Source organism: Lichenostomus cassidix, unplaced genomic scaffold (assembly GCF_008360975.1).
Source record: "Lichenostomus cassidix isolate B80296 unplaced genomic scaffold, HeHo_3.0 HiC_scaffold_46, whole genome shotgun sequence".
Taxonomy (NCBI): Eukaryota; Metazoa; Chordata; class Aves; order Passeriformes; family Meliphagidae; genus Lichenostomus; species Lichenostomus cassidix.
Genome location: NW_028147597.1, coordinates 2,307,446 through 2,329,024, shown reverse-complemented (window position 1 = coordinate 2,329,024; position 21,579 = coordinate 2,307,446). Strand labels below are relative to the sequence as shown.

The following is a 21,579-nucleotide window of genomic DNA, read 5'->3' as shown; positions in this document are numbered from 1 at the left end:
GAAAGAAACAGTAGGATAAAGTTTCTAACCTATAAATTAGCACAGAACTAGCAGAGCAAAGAAAGCAAGCCTGAAAACCACGCGTGTTCAGCTTAGAAACCCTGGTGGGATTCGAACTTCTGTTCGAACCCACACCCCAACCTGTGGGCTGCAGCCCCCTCTGAGCCACAGCCCCCTGTGAGCCCTATGCAGCTCCCTGTGAGTTTTACGAGGAGCGTCCCCCTCTTCTCACAGTCCCCTCACCGTGTGGGAGCAGAGCGGTTAAAAAGCCCCCTTTATGGCCCCCCTGGCCATGCTCCCACCCTCGGAGATCTCCCGACTGCTAGCAGTTATCTATAAAACCATAAAACAACCCCTTTGATCTTACCTCTCCAGCTGTGTTCCTGCAGTCTTGGGAAACTCCCGGATTCCGATTCTGAAATCGCTGCCTCTCTCCCCAGTGCCGGCAGTGGGAGATGCAGCGGGGTGTTCTTCGGTCCAAAATTGAAAACCGGGTTTCCTGCTCCTGGCTGGCTCGCCAGAACTGATGCCTTAAATTGCTAGGAAAAATTTTAGATGCAGACACACAGTATGGGATAGGGGTTTTACCTTGGTTTAATAGGATCCCAGATGCGCACCTGTTGGAAAACGCAGTTTTCCAGCAAAACTCATGCTAACTGAGCAGAGTTGAGCAAGGCTTCAGTAATGTCAGGCCTCAGTAAAATTCCAACAAGCTGCAGTGGTTTGTTTGCCTGAGAATGTTCTGTGGGAAGAATGCCATGAGAAAGATTAGGAGTCAGGAGTGTTATGAGAAGAATAAGGGAGTTAGCAGGAGGATCCCTGAATGTGTGAGAACAGCTGCAGGTGTGCGTGTGTATCTATAATTAGAAATATCTGTAACAGTATATAAGTCTCTCGTTTGGTGAAATAAAATGGAGCTTACTTTATATCTCATATTGAGACTGCCTGTGAGTTCCCTCTCGTCGTTTCTCTTTACGCACCGACGAACAAGCCAGCTCCAAAGGCCAGCCAAAAAGCCCCCCGCCCAAAGCCCCCATATACAATTTATGGACAGCCTAGATTAGAATACCTATCTAAAATTGTCCAATAAGAAGTCTAACACATGAAGTAACTGCCCCCTTATTAAAATTGCCCTCCCCCCAAAAGATTGCTACTTCGTTTACAAAAAATATGTCTCAGTGGTGGGGGCCCTCTTCAAGGTTGTGCGTCATGCTTTTGAGATTGAGGGTTTGTTTCGTCTTCCCAAAGGATTCTGAGCAGGGCAAGGGGTACTAGGGTGATAGAATGCAGGGTTAAGATACAGGGAGTAAAAAGTACAGGAACGGGGAAGCGTAAAAGGTTATATATAAAGGATATATATAAAAAGAGAGTATAAAAGTAAAATAAAAAATCCAAAAACCCATCAGGCATCACTGCTGGCCACACCATTCCTGATCCAGGCCACGTGCCATTGACCTCCTTGGCCACCTGGGCACACTGCTGGCTCATGTCCAGCCTGCTGTCCATCAGTGCTCCCAGGTCCCTTTCTGCCTGGCCACTGTCCAGCCACTCTGTCCCCAGCCTGTAGTGCTGCAGGGGTTGTTGTGGCCAAAGTGCAGGACCTGGCACTTGGTCTGGTTAAATCTCACATTTTTGGATTTGGCCCCTGGATCCAGCCTGTCCAGGTCCCTCTGCAGAGCACTCCTGCCCTCCAGCAGATCCACACTTGCAGCCAGCTTGGTGTCACTACTGTTCCATGTGGTCCTAAAGTGTAACAATGGTCTCTGTGATTCCTTGAGGCTCTGTAGTTTCACAATCCCTTGCTTCCCTGGGCTCATCAGAGTCACAAAGGCCCCTTGGTTCCATGAGGTCTCACTGTGCAGCAAAGTTCTCCTTGCTTCCATAGTTTCACAGTGGCCTCATGGTCCCATGGGTCCCAAGGTGTCAAAATTGTTTCCTTTATTCCACGGGTCCCGGCAGTGTAGCAGTGGTCCCTTTTTTATACAAGGTCCTACACTCACACTCATCTCTTTTGTTCCATGAAGCCCCCCAGAGTAACAATGGCTGCTTGGTTCCATTGCGCCTCACAGCATCACAATGGCCACATTGTTACAAAAGGCCCTACAGTGTCACAATGGTCATCTTGATTCCATGAGGCCCCATGGTGTCACAGTGATCCCCTGGCTCCATGCGGCCCCAGAGTGCCACAATGGACTCCTTGGTTGTGCAGTGTCACAGTGGATCCCTGGTTATACAAGATCTTGCACTGTCATGATGGCCCCTTAGTTCCATGTGGCCCTGCAGTGTCACAAGAGTCCCCTTTGTTCCATAAGGCTCTGCTGTGTCACCGTGGCCTCAAAGTTAAAAGAGGCCCTGCAGTGTCACAATGGCTCTTTGGTTCAACAAGGCCCCACAGTGTCACAGTGGCCTCCATGATTCCACGAGGACCTAAAATGTCACAATGGCCCCTTAGCTCTATGGTGCCATGCATACTGCACTGTCACTATGGTCCTCTTAGTTCCACAAGGCCCCACAGTGTCACAATGGCCTCTTGCTTCCCTGGGGCCCTGCAGTGTCACAATCATCACAGAATCAACCAGGTTAGAGAAGACCATTCAGATCATCAAATCCAACCTGTGACCCATCAGCCCTTTGTTACCCAGACCATGGCACCGAGTTCCACATCCAGTCTTTTCTTAAACACCTCTGGAGATGTTGACCCCACCATCTCCCTGGGCAGCCCATTCCAATGACCAATCACACTTTTGGTGATGAACTCTTTCCTAATGTCCAGTCTGAAGCTAGTCCTGATATTCTGGGGTCGCAGGAACTTGATCCAACACCCTCTGCAGCATCTGTTCCTTGGGTCAAAATCTGTCTGCATGGCAAGGCCCAAGGAGTGCTGGGCAATGGAGTCACATCCAGGGGTGTCCCCAGGGCTCAGGATTGGGGCCACTTCAGTTAAATCTCTTTATTGCTGATCTGGATGAGGCACCGAGGGCACCCTCAGTCAGTTCCCAGGTGACCCCAAGCTGGATGGGAGTGTGGCTGTGCTGGAGGGCAGGAAGCTCTGCAGAGGGATCTGGACAGGCTGCAGCCATGGGCTCAGGACAATTGGATGAGGTTCAGCAAGGCCAAGGGCAGCGTCCTGCCCTGGGGTCACAACCACACCAAATCCACCTGGACACAGACACTCAGCGGGGAACTGTCCAAGGCCAGGGGGCTGTGGCACAGTGGGGACACCCCCAGGGCACCCCCAGCCACCTCCAGCTTGGTCACAGCGAACTCAGCACTGCCAAGGGCAGGGATGGCCCTGGTCACCCTCAGGAACACAATGGTCACCCCCTTTGCCCACCCCCTTTGCCCACCCCTCACCACAGTGTCCCCAAGCCCTGCAGGTCCCACAGTGCCCAGGGGGTGGGATGGGGATCTGCCCCTCCCGGGGTGATTCTGTCACCTCCCTTCCCCTGTCACCTCTGGCTCGGGGCTGCTCAGGGGACCCAGCACCCCCTGATGGCCCCGTGGCACTGGTTTGCCATGTCCCCCAGGAGCCGGGAGAGGTCACCTCCCTGCAGAAGGAGTGCTGGGCATCCTCCCTCAGCCGGGAGTGGCCATCGAGGAGAGCCAGGAAGGAACGAGCCTCCTGCAGCGTGGGGAACTCCCTGTCCTGTGCCAGGCGTTGGGACAGCCCCATGTCCCCCTGAGTCCCCCGGGGTGCCCAAACCCCCCCAGCTCACCAGCACCTGGCTGTCCACCCTGGGGAGGGTGAGGAGCTGGTTCTCCTCTGGGCTGCTGATGGCAGTGATGTCGGGGAAGTCGCACAAGTGCTGACGCTTCTGTGGGGACACCACCGGAGTGACACCACCGTCACCCATGTCCCCACACTGTGGGACCCCTGCCACAGCCACCACCAGCACCTCGGAGCTGCCTGGGACAGGAGGCAGAGGTGGCTGGCAGGGTGTCACCAGGGATGTCAGACAGTCCCCAGGGATGATGGGCTGTGTCCAGGGATGTCAGAATGTCCCCGTGGGTTTCAGGCTGTCCCAGTGGCTGCCAGACTGTCCTGATGGATGCCAGGGTGTCCCCAAGGATGTCACACAGTCCTCATGGGTTCCAAGCTGTCCTGATAGATGCAAGGCTGCCCCATAGCTGTCACAATGTCCCCATACTGCCAGACTGTCCTGATGGATGCACGGCTGTCCCCTTGGGTGCCAGGCTGTCCAGTGGCTGCCAGGCTGTCCCTAGTGATGCCAGGCTGTCCCTAGTGATGCCAGGCTGTCCCTATGGGTTCCAGGCTGTCCTGACAGGTGTCAGGCTCTCCCCAAGGATGCCACACTGTCCTCATGGGTACCAGGCTGTCCAGTGGCTGCCAGGCTGTCCCCAGTGATGCCAGGCTGTCCCGTGGGTGCCACAATGTCTCCCCAGCCCCCAGCTCACCTGCTGTGGCTGCAGATCTGTCCAGGCCTCTGGTGCTCCTCCTTGGCAATGGGCAGCATGTCCAGCACTGCCAGGCTCAGCCCCACAGCCATGCAGCCCCTGAGGAAATCCCTGTGGGACTGGGCATGGCACAAGGCTTGGGGGTTTCTCCCATCTCCTGCTGTGCCAGGACACCTGAGGCACCCCAAGACCCCCAGCCTGTGCTGGTATCCTCTTCATGTCCCAGTGCCCACGTGAGTCACATCCTGCCCTGGGCTCTGGTTTCCTGCTGCTTCCCTGGCTCTGTCCCTGGGCCATGTCCCCCCCAGGGGACACAGTGACCCCATCTGGGCATCCTGGGGTGCCCTGTGCCCACTGTGGGATGGCCACGAGCAGCTCCAGGTGAGCCAGGTAAGAGGATCCACATCCCCCAGGCACTGGTGGGTGCTGGAGGACCTCGTGCCCAAAGCAAGGACCCTGAGCCATTGTTGGGATTCAGAGCTCACAGCCAGGAGCCCCTGATGAGAACAAGCACAGAACCCCAAGCCCAGAACCAGGACCTCCAGGGAACAGATGCTGCAGAGGGTGTTGGATCAAGTTCCTGTGACCCCAGAATATTGGGATTAGTGCAGCTGTAGCTCTGCACAAGAGAGCTCTTCATCCACTTTCTCTCTTTTCCTCCCTCTGGCCATGCAGGGAGCTCATGACTTCAGTGTGTGACTCGTGTGTGCAAAGAGCAAATCTGGAATTGGGGCAGGGAGGGTTTGGGGGATCTTGGGATCTGTGCTGGGCACAGAACGTGTTTTCCATGGGTCTGAGACTGTCTGCTGTGGAAAGTGGACATGAGCAGAGACAATTTGCATTTAATATACAGCAGACTTTTGGTATTTATGGAGCTCTGCATTGCCCTGCTACTGTTTGCTGATAATAAATGAACATCCCTCTGTGTCTCAGGCAGCTCCTTCTCCAAGGAAAGCAGCTGGGAGTTTGTGCCAAGGAGCTGAAAGCTGCAGGTACAGCCTGGAGTGGAGGAAGCTGAGATTTGCACAAGGCTGCTCTGAGTCCCAGGGCTTGGATGAGGGAAATGCTGGGGTGGGGGTTAGGGACAGAGTCTGATTGATTGTCAGCCATAAAGGGTCTTGATGTTCATATCTATTCAGACTGCATTAGGAGGTGCTCTGGATCAATATCAATTGGAAATTGTTGATACTGATTCGCCCCAATCCAGCCCAGAGACACTTCAGAGACCAAGTCAGAGCAGTGGGTATTTGCTTTATTCAGTGCACCAGGTGTGGGGAATTCTCTCCACCAAACACACACCTCAGTACCTCCAAAGGCACAGTGTTGTAGGTAAAATTCATGAATATTCATTACATTCCCCAGGATAGCAGTGGTTATACAAATTACTTCTCATATGTCATTAATATTATTAGTGATTTCTTGTGCTCAATTTCAAAAGGATTCCTTTTGCACCTTTTATCTTGATAAGATTAAGGGAATCCACAAGGCCAGAACTGTTATCAGCCTTCAGCCCTGGACGGGCGCCGTGCTGGTGGAAGGGCAAAAGATCAAAGAAATAAGGATGGTTGAAGTGTAAATATGTAGGATTTTGTAGGTCTGTAGGATTTATTGCCTGAAGGATTAGAGGGTCTGTTTGTCGGTTTCGGACGGTCGGGACAGAGAGGAGAGATCTCTGCAGTCAGGTCTGAGAGCATGGGGTTTGTTGTGAAAGTGTGGGTGTAGGAGAGCTGCCAGGGGCTGCCAGACACAGCCCAGAGCAGGTCAGAGCAGTGAGAGAGAGAGAGAGAGATGCCAAGAGAGCGAGCTGCTGTTTACAATACAATAAATCATCTTCTGTGTTGAATATTCTAATTCTCATTAACCAATCTAGGACAAGCTACAAACCCTACAACATTTACATACAACCTATAAGAATTATCACATTACCATATGGGGTTATATTTTAAACCCTAAAAACTGCTTTTTGGCCCCTCTGCCATCAGGCAGGGTCTGCTCTGACCCTTGGAGCTGTCTGCAGGCAGAGGGGATTGTTTCACCAAGAAGGGGATTACCTCCAGTCAGCCATACCATTGTTTTCTAGCTGTTCATAACTCAGAGCTTGTCTTCATCTCAATCTCCATATTCTCAGCATCTTTTGCCAGGTAATCATATTTATAAGGCTTTCCTATTCCATCTTCCCCAACAGCAGGTGACAATTGCAGTGAACAGATTGACAGGCAGGGCACTGGGGGGACAGAGTGACGTCATCAGAGTGACGTCATCAGGGTCATCAATGACGTCAATGACATCATCAGAGCGATGTCATCAGCTATCAGCGCAGGTGACAATCGCAGTGGAATGGATTGCTGCAGGTCACTGAGAGGGGACAGGGTGACATCAGGGTGGCATCATGGTAGCATCAGGTGGCATCAAAGTGGCACCAAAGTGGGAGAAAATGGCATTAAAGTGATAAAAAATGGCACCCAATGGCATCGAAGTGACACCAAATGGCAGCAAATGGCACTAAATGGCACTAAATGACACCACAGTGACACTAAATGGCACCAAAGTGGCACTAAATTGCAACAAATAGCAAAAAATTGCACTAAAGTGACATTAAATGGCACTAAATGGCACAAAGTGACATTAAGTGGCACCAAATGGCTCTAAATGGCATTAAAGTGACACTAGATGGCACCAGATGGAGCCAAAGTGACACTAAATGGCACCAAAGTCACATCAAATGACACTAAATGGTGTCAAAGTGAAGCTAAATGGCACTAAATGGGACCAAAGTGACACCAAATGGCACCTGAGTGACACCAAATGGCACTAAATGACACCAAGCAGCCCCTGGGCACACAGTGACATCACCGACCAGCACAGGTGACAATGGCAGCTGAACGGATTGCTGCAGGTCAGTGAGGAGACAGCAGGTGACATCAAAATGGCACAAAAATGGCATTGAAATGACAAAAAACTGCATGAAAGTGACAAAAAATGGCACCAAATGGGACAAAAGTGACACTAAATGGCACCAAAGTGGGAAAAAGTGGCATTGAAGTGGCAAAAAATGGCACCAAAGTGGCAAGAAATGGCACTAAATGGCATCAAAATGGCATCAAATGGCACCCAAGTGGCACCAAATGGCATTCAACTGATAAAAAATGCATTAATTTTTAAAAAATGGCATTGAAGTGGCAAAAAATGGCATAAAAGTAGCAAAAAATGCCCCCAAATGAAACCAAAGTGACATTAAATGGCACCAAAGTGACACTATATTGCACTAAATGGGACCAAAGTGGCAAAAATGGCACTGAAGTGGCACTAGATGGTACTAAGTGGCACTAAAATGGCAAAAAGTGGCACCAAAGTGACATCAAATGGCACCAAATTAGCACTAAATGGCACCAGAGTGACACTAAATGGCCTCAAATGGCACTAAATGGTATTAAAGTGGCACTAAATGGCACTAAAGTGACACCAGGAGTTATTAAATGGCACTAAAATGACACCAAATGACATCAAAGTGACATCAAATGGGACCAAAGTGGCACTAAATGGCACCACAGTGACACCAGGGGTCATCAAGTGACACCAAATGGCACTAAGTGGCATTAAAGTGACACTAAATGGCACCAAGTGACACAAAGTGGAACTAAATGGCACCAAAGTGGAACTAAATTGCCACTAAAAGGCAGCAAAGTGGCAAAAAATGGCACTAAATGGCACTAAATGGCATCAAATGGCACCAAATGGGAACAAAGTGACACTGAATGGCACTGAAATGGCACTTGATGGCATTAAATGACACTAAATGGCATTAAAGTGACACTAGATGGCACCAGATGGCGCCAAAGTGACACTAAATGGCACCAAAGTGATAAAAAAAGGCATTAAATGGCACCAGAGTGGCACTAAATGGCACTAAAAGTCACTAAAGTGACACTAAATGGCATCAAATGGCACCAAATTGTCACCAAATGCCACTAGAAGTCACCAAATGGCATCAAATTGTCACGAAATGGCTCCAAAGTTCCATCAAAGTGACACCAAAGTGTCCCAAACACCCCCAATGTCCCCAAATGTCCCCTTTCTCTCCAAAATTCCCCAATTTCCACCTAAAACTCTCCAATTTCACCCAAATAGTCCCAATTTTCCCCTAATTTATTCTCATTTTACCCCCAATGTCTCCAATTTATTCTCATTTCCCCCAAAAAATCCCCAAATTTTCCTCCTTTTTCCCCATTCTATTTGCATTTTTCCCCATTTCCCCCAAATTTGCCCCCAAATTTCCCCCAAATTTTCTCCAAAATTCCCCAAATTTTTGCCTCAAAATTGCCCAGTCTCTCAAATATTCTGCACTTCCCCCAAATTTTCCCAAAAAATTCCCCCAATTTTTCTCAGAATTTTCCTTCAAAATTCCCCCAAACTTTCCCAATTTTTTCCAAAGTTTTCTCCCAAACTTCCCAAAAATTTCCCTCCAAATTCCCCAAATTTCCCCAATTTTCCCCCCAAACTTCCTTGAAATTTCCCAAATTTTCCCCAAAATTTCCCAGAACTTTCTTTTAAAAATCCCCAAACTTTCCCAATTTTTCCCCCAAATTTTTCACCCAAACTTCCCCAAAATTTCCCCAAATTTCCCCAAAACTTTCCCGAAACTTCTCCAAAATTTCCCCAGAAATTTCCTTCAATTTTTCCCATTTCTCTCTGAAATTTCCCCCAAACTTCCCCCAAATTTCCCCAATTTCCCTCAAAGTTCACCCCAATTTTCCCCCAAATTTCCCCTCAAATTTCCCCCATATTTGTCCAAATTTTCCCAAAATTTTCCCCCAAATTTCCCTAAAATGTCCCCAATTTCTCCCAAGTTTTTTCCCAAATTTCTCCCAAATTTCCTCAATTCTCAAATTTTCCCAGAATTTTTCTCTGAACTTCCCCCTCAATTTCCCCATTTTTTCCCCAAAATTTTCTCCCAAACTTCCCCAACATTTTCCCGCAATTCCCCAAAATTTCCCCAATTTTCCCAAAATTTCCCCCAAACTTCCATGAAATCTCCCCAAAATTTCCCCCAAATTTCCCTCAATTTCCCTCAAGTTTGCTCCCAAATTTCCCCAGAAATTCCCCAAAATTTCCCTCAAATTTTCCCAACATTTCCCCCCAAACTTTCCCCCATTTTCCCCAAAAATTTCCCCCATTCTCCCCCTATGGAATGTGGAATGGGGGACATGGAATGGGGACATGGGGGCTGTGGGATGGGGTTGTGGGGAGGGACATGGGGGTGTGGGACAAATGAGATGGGACATGGAATTGAGGACAGGGGATGGGGGATATGGGGGATCTGGGATGGGAAACATGGAATTGGGACAGGGGGATATGGGGGGTGGGGGATGGAGGATGTGGGATGTGGAACAAGAGGGACACAGGGGAACAGACATGGAAGGGGAGATGTGGGATGGGGGCATGGAATGGCAGACAAGGGGCATGTGGGAGATGGGACATGGAATGGGGACATGGGGGATGGAGATGGGACATGGAATGGGGACATGGGGGAAGGAAATGGGACATGGGATGGGGACCACAGGACAGGCACAGGGAATGGGGAACATGGGGGATATGGGGGACATGGAATGGGGGAATGAGATGAGGGACATGGGTGACTTGGGGGATGTGGGAGATGAAATGGTGGACATGGAGTGGGGACTTGGGGGATGTGGGATGGATGACAAGGGACACATGGGGGACATGGGGAACATGGGAAAAATGGGATGGGGACATGGAATGAAGACATGGAAAGTGGATGTGTCATGGTTTGACCCTGGCCAAATGCCAGGCACCCATGACATCTACTCACTTGCTCTCCCCTGCCACAGCTGGGCAGAGGAGAGGAAAAAAAGTTAATACACACAGGGCTCATGAGTTGAGATAAGGACTGGGAGATGCTCCAAGGACAGAACAGGATCCTCTTAAAGTTACAAAGTGAAATTTATTGCCAACAGAGTCAGAGGGAAGACAATGAGAAGTAAAAAAAAACCCTCAAAGACACTGTTTCTCTGCTCACCCCCTCCCTCCTCCCCACCAGCAGCACAGGGGGACAGAGTATGGGGGTTTGGTCAGTTCATCACTGAGATCTTCTTCCACTGCTCAGGGGGAGAAGGTTTTTCCTCTGTGTAGCCATGGGGTTCCTCCCACAGGAGGCAGTTCTCTGTGAACTCCTCCACAAGCAGCAGCTCACCTGAACCTGCTGCAACATGAGCTCCTCCCACGGGCAGACAGTCCTCCCAAAACTGCTGCAGCGTGGCTCCCTCCTCCACAGGGTGCAGCCCTCCGAGGCCAGACTGTTCCATCTCGGGAGCAAAGCCTCTCTCTCCACTGGGACTCCCACTGGCTCACAGCCTCCTCCAGGCATCCACCCACTCTGGTGTGGGCAGCTCCCCACGGGCTGTGGGTGGATCTCTGCACCCCTGTGCACTCCATGGGCTGCAGGGGGACCTCCTGCTCCCCCCATGGACTTCACCATGGCCAGCAGAGGATTGTCAGCTCTGGTGCCTGGAGCACCTCCTCCCCCACCTTCTCCACTGACCTTGATGTCTCCATGTTGTTTTTCCCTCACATATTCTCACCTCCTCCTCCTCCTCTGGCTAAAAAGAAGTGTGTGCTCACATTGTTTTGATTTCCTCTTAAATATGTTTTCACAGAGGCATAACTGACATCTCTAACTGGCCCAGCCTTGGCCAGCAGCATGTCCATCATCTTCACAGCCATCAGAGATTGGTTCTACTGGACATGGTGAAAACTTCCAGGACATTCACACAGAACACACAGGAGCTATCTATGTGCCCCCCACCCACTAGATAAAACTGGGCTAAGCAAAACCGACTCATGAACACAGGGGTGCATTTGCTCCCAACCCTTCAGCCACTTCTTCAGACCTACCACAACAGCTTTTAAGGGTTTAAATTCCCCCTAGATGCTAAAGATACCTTGCTGGTGTTCTGGGCTAAGCAAAACCAACACACTCTGCAGTGTCACAATGGTCTCAGTGATTCTATGAGGTCTTGTAGTATCTTAATGGACTCCAAGATTCAGTGGGGACCTGCAGTGTCACAAAGGTCTCCATGATTCCATGAGGTCCTGAAGTGTCACAATGGTCACTTGGTTCCATGAGGCTGTGCAATGTCACATTTGCCCCTTGGATCCATGCAGCCCCCAGTGTCACAACAGCCCCTTGGTACCATGGCCTGGTTTTTGGTGGCAGGGTGGCCACAGAGGTGGCTTCTGTGAGAAGCTGCTGGAAGCTTCCACCATGTTGGGCAGAGCCAATCCCTGCTGGCTCCAAAGGTGGACATGCCACTGGCCAAGGCTGGGCCAATTAAAAATGGTGGTAATGCCTCTGTGATAACAGATTTAAGGGGAAAGAAATAACCAAGAAGTTGTTGCACAGTTGTAATTGTGACCAGAGAAGAGAGGAGTGAGAGCATGTGAGGAGAACAGCTCTGCAGACACCAAGGTCAGTGAAGGAGGAGGGGAGGAGCTGCTCCAGGCACTGGAACTGGGATTCCTCTGCAGCCCTTGGTGAAGACCATGGTGAAGCAGCAGTGCCCCTGCAGCTCCTGGAGATCCATGGGGATGCAGAGATCCAACCACAGCTCCTGGAGATCCATGGGGATGCAGAGATCCATCCACAGCCCCTGGAGATCCATGGGGATGCAGAGATCCACCTGCAGCTCCTGGAGATCCATGAGGATGCAGAGATCCACCTGCAGCTCCTGGAGATCCATGGGGATGCAGAGATCCACCTGCAGCCCATGGAGGAGGAGCCCAGGCTGGAGCAGGGGGATGCCTGGGAGGAGGCTGTGACCCCTGCAGAGAGGGGCTCTGCTGCCCAGCTGGAGCAGCCTGTCCTTGAAGGACTGACCCCGTAGGAGAGTGACCCACGCTGCAGCAGCTTTGGGGGACTGTTGCCTGTGGCATGGACTCACATTGCAGCAGTTCACAGGGAGCTGCTGCTCGTGAGATGAACTCACATTGGAGAAGTTCCTGGAGAACTCTCCCATGGGAGGAACCCCACAGTGCAGCAGGGGAACAACTCCTCTCTCTGAGCAGTGGGAGAAATCTCAGATGATGAACTGACCAGAACTGACCATTCCTGTCTCCCTGCTCTGCTGGGGGAGGAGATAGAGCTGGGCAGGAGGGAGAGGTGTGGGAAAGGCACTTTTAAGGTTTTATTTTACTTTTCCTGTTCTGATTTTGTCAGCAATAATTCAACTAATATCTCTAATTAGAGTCTGTTTTTCCCATGACCATTTTTGATGAGGGATCTCTCCCTGTCCTTATCTCAACTCATGAACCCCTCGTTCTATTTCCTCTCCCCTGTGCAGCTGCAGAGGGGAGTGAGAGAGAGGCTTTGATGGGTGCCTGGCATCCAGCCAGCATCAACACACTACACCCTGTATCTTGTACATGTCATGTATACCTGAAAAATGTTTTGAAGAGAAAAACACATTTATTTTTGAAGATAAAAACATATTTATTATGGCTTTCAACCTTTGAAAGGTAACCTGGAGTTCTTTTGTTTGGTTTTGTTACTTCAGGCTTCAGACCCATTAATTGCAGCCTACTTGAAGATGTGTTTCATGGCTCAGAATAGATGAATCTACCACAGAGAATGAAGTGTCCTGGTTTAAATGTAATTCTCTTTTGTTTATGACTTGTGGTCCTTACAAACCCACTGTCCAAGGGCTGGGTTTGCAAGCTGGAGTATGAAGCACAGGAAGTTTCTCTGGATAATGCTGCACCCCCATCTCTCCAGATGCAGAAATGGGCCAGAATCCAGCATTTTGAGTGTGATTTTGGGCTCCTGGCCTTGCCCCAAAGGAGAGACAGGATTTTGCCTGCAGTGTCTGCCTGGAGCAGACAGAACAGGTGGGAAGTGTTTGCAGAGCCCCTGGGAGGGAATATTGGGGTTCCTGTCAGCAGGATCCTTGTGCAGCTCAGGCTGGGTGGGCAGCAGTTCCATCTGCAGCTTCCATGTGCTGCTCCAGCTGCTGCTGCTGGGGACTCTGAGGGAAGAGGCCATGGGAGGGATGGAAATGTTGCATGGACAACACCATGTCAATCCTTGCAAAAAGCCTTTCCAGTTTTCCCTTGGATCTGAGATTCCAGGGCCCACAGCTGGGCTTCAGAGTTCTACTGATTTTTATTTGTCAGGTTTTTGAGCAGAGCTCTGAATTGGGCATCTCTTGTCATTTTTGCTGCTCTCCTGACCTGAAAAAGGATCTGTGCTCCTGTGAGCCACATCCTGAAGGGTGGTTGGCAACCATGGAATCCTCTGGGAAAGCACTTGATTGACTTGAGTGCCCTGGCTGGAAAGCTCAGCCTGAGGAAAGAACTGTTCCAGCTGCCTCTGTGTGTGTCCAGTTCCTCACAGGTGAGTCCCTGAACACACATGCTGGTTTTTAGGGATTTATTTTCCCCTCCTGTTCATTTGGAGGTGATGTTGGGACCCTTTAGAGCAACATCTGATCAGCTCCTGCCCCCATCCTGTTTTATTCTCTCTTCTTTGGAGCTGACCTGCTGGGTTTGACATGGAAATTGGTGGTGTCTCCCTGTTCTTCCGTCCAGCCATCGACTGACCCTGGTATTAAACTGTGAAAATGGCCTCATTTAACTAGTGGGGAAGAAGTGAGGGGGAGAAAGTTAACAGGGTTTGTTTTCATGGGCCTTGTGACAGTAAAGAAAAATGAGGTTTGTCATTTTGGTGTGGTGCTGTGTGTTGGGATTTGCAGGTATATTTCTTGTTGATGTTATTATTATTTATTAGTATTACTTATTAGTGTTATCTTTTTAAATCTTGCATTATTAATAGTGGCTGGATGTAAGCTCACTGGGAAGAATCTCTTCTTTTTCCAAGTGAGATTGAGCTGTACAGTCCATTCCAAGATGCCAGTGGATTCTAAAGATGGGAAGTCCCAGTTACAAGATTTTGGTGTGATTTGGAGCTGGGGAAGTGTCACATACAATCTCAGAGGTGCCCCAAGCCTGCTCTGCTGCCATGTCTGTGATCGTGGACTCTCACAGCTGCCCTGCCCTGGGGACATGGTGGGACACCTCCTGCCAGGGCTGAGGCAACTAACAGCACCTCATGGTCTCTCACAGCCACTCATGGCCCCTCCAAAGCCCCTCTCAGCCCCTCTCAGCCCCTCTCAGCCCCAGGCTCAGGGCTCCTCCCAAAGCAGAAGGGATCAGGCCCTGCTTGTTCTCCTTTCACTTCAGTCACTTCACAGCGACAAGTAAAGAAAGGCTGAAATGGAGCCTTTCCCAGCGTTCCCCTCTGGGTTAATGGCTGCCCGAAGCTCTGTGCTGGCTCTGGCCCAAGCACGAACATCACTGCAGCCCCAGGCCTTTGCTGTCCCCCCGTGTCCATTCCCTGTCCCCGAGTCCCGCCCGGCTCTGGCAGCAGCAGGAGCACAGCGCAGTGGGCGCCAGCCTGGCCCAGCCGGGGCTCCCAGCAGGAGCAGCAGCAGCATTGCCAGCCCTTCCCAGCTGCTCCTGCCTTGCCTTCCCCAGGGGTTTGTCCAGGGCAATTCTGGAGTAGAGCAACAATCACCCACAAACAGCCCTGATTGCTCAGGCCCGGCTGTGCTGCCCTGAACCAACCTTCAGAGCAAGAAAGGATCAGGTTCCAGCACTGTTTTCAGCACTGCTTTACTCACCCTGAGGTGACAGCAGGAGGCTGTTGGTGTGTTTGACTTATCAATTGGAGGTCAAGGCTGCTGTTTCCCCTCATCTGGTTGCCACCTGAATTTTAGCATTAAAACTGCAGTTGTCTCTTTTGATCAGTGCTACCCATGGTGCTTTCATGACAGTGAACTCAGTCTTTATTTGCAGGCTTCATGATTAGCACATCTTGAAATGCTCACAAGGCCTGAGCACTAAGTCGAGGACAATAATGCCAAATAGGCCACATTTGCAGTGCTCAAGCACAGTGCTGTTGCTGGTGCTGTTTAAATGGAATCAGCTCACAGAGGCCATCACAGAAATTGCCTCTGGACTGTCAAATAAAATGAAAAAAAATCCACCAGGAGAAAGAAAAACCAGAACTTTTTTACTCACTTCATTGCTTCTTCCAAGCAGCAGAAATGGGAGATGCCCAGAGGTATTTGCAGCTGCTGCTGATCCCAGTTGGAGCCCAGCCTGCTGCAGAGTCCCAGAGGAACCTGAGCCCAGCCCGGGGAGCTCCCGCAGTGTCCGAGAGCTCAGAGCATGTGGGGCCAGGCCCAGAGCCCTGGGCACGGCCGCCGATCGCGGGGCAGCGGCACAGACGGAATGTCCTGCGGCCCAAACCTCCTGCTCCTTCCACACAGCACCCATCGTGCTCCCCCTGCTCCTCTCCCAGCACTGCACAAATTCCAGCTGGGAGGAGGCTTCCCAAGAGAGAGCTCCAGCTCCCTGCTCCTGTTTCACCCTGAGTGTCCCTGCAGAGGAGCAGGGCACCTTCCTGTTCCAGAAGCTCAGGGGTCTCATTTCATGAGGCATCTGGGATGCCAATGGCCTTGTTAAGAAGGACAAAAGCAGAGGGAATGGATTAGAAATCATTAGGAAAAATTACCCTTCTTACAGACAAAGTTCACCAAGGCATTCCCTGCATTTCTCCTTTTCAGGTTCTTTCAGATCTCTGTCTGCTCTGAGAGGTCCAGCTTGTTCTGGTGCTTATCAGGAATTGCTTGTGCTCTTGATTTATATCAGCACAAGAGATGTAGAATCATCTCAATTGAACACAGAAACAAACTATCTCTGTCAGCCCATTTTCATGTTCCAGATCACTTTCAAGATGGCCATGGAGATGTTGGAATGATTCTCACACAATCCTCCATTCTGGCTGCAGGCTCTGGAGATTCTTCCTCTGAATTCAGTCAGGGTTGAATTCCCTAACAATTTCTGGTATCAATTCATGTTTTCTTAGGTTAGAACAGTAACAGTGAAAACCTTACCAATGGCACAACTCCCCAGCCCAGAAGCAATAGAAAGGACAAATTGTAAAGTTCTCCAAACATTTGTCCTGCTTTGCTGCAAAAGTCATGCTGCACACACAGTGCGGAAAGCCAAGAGAAGCTGCAATTGGTGGCACATCTTGTGACAGAAGCTCAAAAGGTTCTTGACAAGAGGAAACAGGAGTGTGGAGGAGATTCTTGGAAAACTGAAACAGCTTTCCAGAAGTGAAATGAAAATGGAAAGAAACAATTCAAGGTGTTTTCCTCTATTTATTTCTGTGCTTCCCTTTTCCATGTTGCACTACTTGTCCATCCCAGTAATTCCAAATGGATCTCACCTCGAAGATCTGTGACTTAGTGAGTTTTATACACTCTAAAATACCATAAGCTGCATCCAGTTTGCCTTTCCCTGTTTTGCCTGGAGAGCTATGCTGGAGACATAAGTGCAGTGCTTGGGTCGGGTCTGAATTCTACAGACAGGGAATATGCTCTGCTAGTGTTTGACCCTCAGCAGGGACAATGCACAGCAGCAACCGAGGGGATTGCTCTGCCATTGTGCAGCAGTGAAGCCTCTGGATCTGGGCTGAACAGGGCAAAGTTCCCGTGTTTGGACAAACTCAGGTGATGCCCATGGGGCATGCGGGGCTCGGCCGTGGGGCGCGCGGGGGGAGCGGGGAACGGACAAACGGCCACTCGGACAAACGGCCACTCGGACAAACGGCCCTGGAGCTTCAGTTGCAGCAGCGGTAGCAGCGGCAGCAGCAGCGGAAGCGAACACAGCGACACTACAAACATCTTCGGATCTTTCTCCTGCTTCTTCTCTCCCTCTCCCGCTGTCCCGCATCCTCTCCCCGTCTCCCTTTCCCGGTCCTACCCTCCTCTCCCGGTGTCACCTCCTTTCTCTCTCTCCCTCTCCCCTGCCAGCCCGGGCCATGCCCCAAACGCGCCCCCGGCCCCGGGCGGGGCTGCCCCCTCCCCGCCCCTGGGCGTCCCGCCGCGCTCTCGCCTTCGCCCGCTTCTCGCCATCGTGGCAGTGGCGCTGCTGGGCGGGCATCAGTGGCTGGGGCTGGGGCGGCATCGTCACCCTTTGGCTCCGCCTGTCCCGAGCCCGGCCCCAGCCCCGACGCAGGGTCCAGCCCCGAGCCCGACCCCGTTACCAGCTCCTCCCGGGGCCCGCGGAGGACACACGCGGCTCGTTCGCTCCCGCCGCCTCCGCTGCGGCTTCCCCGGGCCGAGCTCCGCCGCTGGGCAGCGCGGCCGCCGGCCCCGAGCCGCCGGTGCCCGGGGCGGGTGGGAATGCCCAGCCCGGGGAGCTCGGGGGGCGGTCGGGGGCCGTGTCTGGCCCCGGGCCGAGCGCTGACGGCCGCGTGTCGCCCGCAGGGAAGGCGCAGGAGGCCCTGCAGGATCGCTACCGCCTGGGTTCGCTGCTGGGCACAGGCGGCTTCGGCAGCGTCTTCTCGGCGACGCGGCTGGCGGACGGTGCCCCGGTGAGTGGCGGGGCTGGCGGCGGGCGGAGGAGGAGGAGGAGGAGGAGGAGGAGAAGGACGGGGCGCGGCGGGGCGGGCGGCGAGCTCAGCCCGCTGCTGCCCCTTGCTCTCAGGTCGCCATCAAATGCGTGCAGAGGGATCGCATCCGGCATTGGGGCGAGCTGGTGAGTGAGCCATTGGGGCCAGCGGCAGAAGCCGGGGCGAGCCGGGCGGCGAGGAGCCGGGGCCCGGCAGGGTGGGAGCCGCCGGGAGCCCCGGAGGGAGAGCGGGCGAGGGGTGAGCGGGGGGCGCCGAGCATCCCGGGCTGGGTGAGGGATCCCAGAGCCCTGGCACAGCCTCAGCCCCACTGACAGCAGCTTGGTCCTCCCTCAGCCCGATGGCACCCGTGCGCCCCTGGAGATCGTGCTGCTGGACAAGGTGTCCACTGGGTTCCAAGGTGTCATTCAGCTCCTGGAATGGTTCGAGCTCCCCACCAGCTTCTTGATGGTGATGGAGCGTCCGGAGCAGTGCCAGGACCTGTGTGATTTCATCCTGGCTCGGGGGTTCCTGCCGGAGGAGGAGGCTCGGGGGCTGTTCTGCCAGGTGCTGCAGGCCGTGCGGCACTGCACCAGCTGCGGGGTGCTGCACAGAGACATCAAACCTGGCAACATCCTCCTGGACCTGTGCACCGGACAGGTCAAACTGATCGACTTTGGCTGTGGCACCTTCCTCCAGGACACAGTGTACACCAAATTTGCAGGTGAGCCCTCCCAGGGGATGCTCCTGGGCACCTCATGGCCCAGCCTGGGTGTAGCACCAGGGATTCCCCCATTTGCTGCAGGTCATGGGATTGCTTCTTCAGCCAAGTTTTGGGTGGGGGGACCAGCTCTTGGCCCTGCTGACAGCCTTCAGCACCCACTCTGCCCTGGGCTGGGGTTGGGGCAGCCAGCCTGACAAAAACACCCATGGGGTAGCAGAGAAGTGGGTCAGACCCTGTGCCCTGGCTGGTTTGGTGTGCAGGTGAGGAAGGGCTTGGACTGCTCTGCTCCCCTTGTTTGTTTTGGCTTATTAATGTTTTTGGGGGCAATGCTGGCAGGAAGGAGAGTGGTTTTTCCCCACCACTGGGTGGGTTTTTCATTGGCATGTCATGGTTGGGCCTTCCCAGGGCTTCTGCTGCACTCTTCCAGCACCAGTGGCTTCTTTTAGAACCCCAAGTTTGTACACAAGTCACAGGTGCTGGCGAGAGGGCAGAAGATCACCCCATGTGCCACTGGTGCAGCCCCTGCATGCCCAGGGATGCTGGGGTGAGGCTCTGGGAGCAGCAGCATCCCCTGATGAGCTCCATCTGTATTCCACAGGAACACTGTCCTACAGCCCACCAGAATGGACCCAGCTCAGATGTTACCATGGCGAGGCAGCAACGATCTGGTCCCTGGGTATCCTGCTGTACCAGATGGTCTGCGGGAAGCACCCATTCAAGAAGGGCCGGAAGATCATCTGGGGCAAGCTCTTGTTCCCACAACACCTTTCTCAAGGTAAATCCTCATCTCTGCGGCACAGGGGGAATATCAGTGTTGGGAGACAGCAGCAGGCTCATGAGCATCCTGCTCTGGCAGCTGCTGAGGAGGTGGCACATGTCTCTCTTGCTCTCCTCCAAAACAGGGAATTGACTGAAAATTTTAAACACAACTCTGAGCACATCCAGCATAGGCAGGGCATGGGAACAGGGAGGCAAAGTGAACAGCATCCTTCTCCAAGTGACTGGTAGTTTCTGGTTTCTCTCCCCAGAGTGCAAAGATCTTATCAAGGGGTGTTTATCCATGCACTCCTTGGACAGGCCATCACTGGAAGATCTCTTCTATGAGCCTTGGCTGCAGGGCTCTGCCCTAGAAGATGGGAGAGATCCACAGGCACCGTTTGGGCCTGGTAGGTAACAGCTGCACACATCTCTTGGCAACAAGAAGCAAAGAAAACCAAACTGTTTTGTGCTGCCTGTAGCCCAGAGCAGGGATCATCAGATGGGAACACACAGCTCTTGTGCTGGAGCTGAGCTGCTCTGGCAAGCACTGGTGGCCACCATCCAAGCCAGTTTTGCTTGTCCTGGTTCATTGTTGGCTGGGGCCCTGGGCAGAACCCTGACAGCCTGCTCTGCCCCCAGGGAAGGAGCAGGAGCCCCTGGAGAAGCTGGACCAGGTGGGGCTGCTGCTGGAGACACCAGGGACACCCTCAAGGATGAGCACCTCTTCCACGACCCAGCCATCTGCAGCTGAAGAAGATTGACTTTGATTCTGGCACCTTCTGCAAAGACACACTCCACACCCAGTGTGCAGGTGAGTGCACAGCCAGGGGATGCTCCCAGATCTGGGCATTGCACAGCCTGGCTGGGCACCAGAGGTTCCCCCTTAGCTGGGGTGGATGCAAGGAACTCTTCAGTTGGCTGCCAAGCTGCTCTTTGGCTCTGGGCAGCTGCTGAGGGGGAGGATCTGCCATGGCTGGCTGGAGGCTGGGCACATGTCCTGCCCTCCTGCTCTCCTCCCAAAGGCAGCAATGATGGGGAGGTTTGGGCACAGCTCTGAGCACAGCCAGCATGGCCTGGGCACTGTGGGCAGTTGGGACAAGGGGACAGGAGCCTTCAGCTGATGGGTGATTTCTGGTTTCTCTCCTTCCAGCAGGGCTCTGTGGATGCTGAGGCTGCTCTGGGCTCTGCTGGGGCTCAGCCCTGGGCACGGCTGGGCCTGCTCTGCCCTCCCATTGCTCTGACAGCTCTGCATCAGACGAGCCTGTTCTGAGCACAGCGACTGAGCTTTGTGCTTGTGCAGGTGAGTGAGACTCTCCTGCAGGCCCAGAGATTGCAGTGAGGGAGACACATCCAATTGGCAAGAGCCCAAACACTCCACAGTCCCAGCTGAATGCCTCTATGTCCACAGGATGTTTTGTCTGTCCCACTCTTCATTCCTGTTGGGCTGGAACTGTGCAATTGCACTTTCTTCCTCCTCTAGGAGTGAGCCAAACCTGGTGAGTGGGCCTTGTTCCTAAGGCAGTGCAGTCTGGAGTTGATGGCTGAAGAATTGCCCTTCTCCACTTCCAAACCAGAGCAAAAAGCCGTAAGTGGGACTTTCTGTCTTTAAGGAGCCACTGATAGTTTCAGAGAGAATGTACAGCTCATTCACAGGGTGAGAAGGAAGGGCATCTTCTAAAGGAGTTGAGGTTTGACAGAGTTTAGATTCCCAGTCCTGCTCAGAGCTGGCAGGGCACAATCAATTTCCTAATACTTCACAATTGAAAATAACAATGTTGGAAGCAAACCCCATAATATTTAAAAACAGGCTGCTGAGTAAGATGGATCCATGCCATCAGAACATTTTCAAAGTAAATAACTGAGTTCTCACACTCAAAAGATCAGTTACCTCTTAATTGAAGTTTACAGAAAATTTTTCATTGCACATTTGGAATTTCTTCTAATATTTCGATTTTTTTCTGATTTCTTTTTCCCTTTGTTTTTTTTTTAATTTTTCTTTTCTAAATCAGAAAACATGTCCTGAAAGAGGAATGTCCTTTTCCCTTCATTCCCATGTGGAGGAGCTCCCTTCCTGCAGAGCCTGGCAGCTCCTGGCCCCTGCAGCGCTGAGGCTTTTCCCCGTTGCTGTGCACAGACTGATGGAGCAGCACTGCTGAACACAGGGACACCCAGAGGGACCAAAAGCAGCTGCCTTTGTCCACCTGAAGCT

The 21,579-nt window shown here is 52.3% G+C and overlaps 1 protein-coding gene across 1 annotated transcript; it reads left to right on the top strand.

The window, feature by feature from the left end:
- The first annotated feature begins 17,996 nt into the window (after window positions 1-17,996).
- LOC146421952 (serine/threonine-protein kinase pim-1-like) lies at window positions 17,997-19,619 on the top strand. Its single transcript, XM_085046873.1, has 2 exons — window positions 17,997-18,611; window positions 19,210-19,619. Exons 1-2 carry the CDS (start codon window positions 18,356-18,358, stop codon window positions 19,617-19,619), a joined length of 666 nt encoding a protein of 221 aa, XP_084902999.1. The 5' UTR covers window positions 17,997-18,355.
- Window positions 19,620-21,579: the final 1,960 nt, after the last annotated feature.

Coding starts and splice junctions, on each gene's coding strand:
- LOC146421952 (XM_085046873.1), top strand. CDS start 18,356: ATGGTGATGGAGCGTCCGGAGCAGTGCCAGGACCTGTGTGATTTCATC. Junction 18,612..19,209: donor AGTGTACACCAAATTTGCAG/GTGAGCCCTCCC, acceptor TGTATTCCACAG/GAACACTGTCCTACAGCCCA.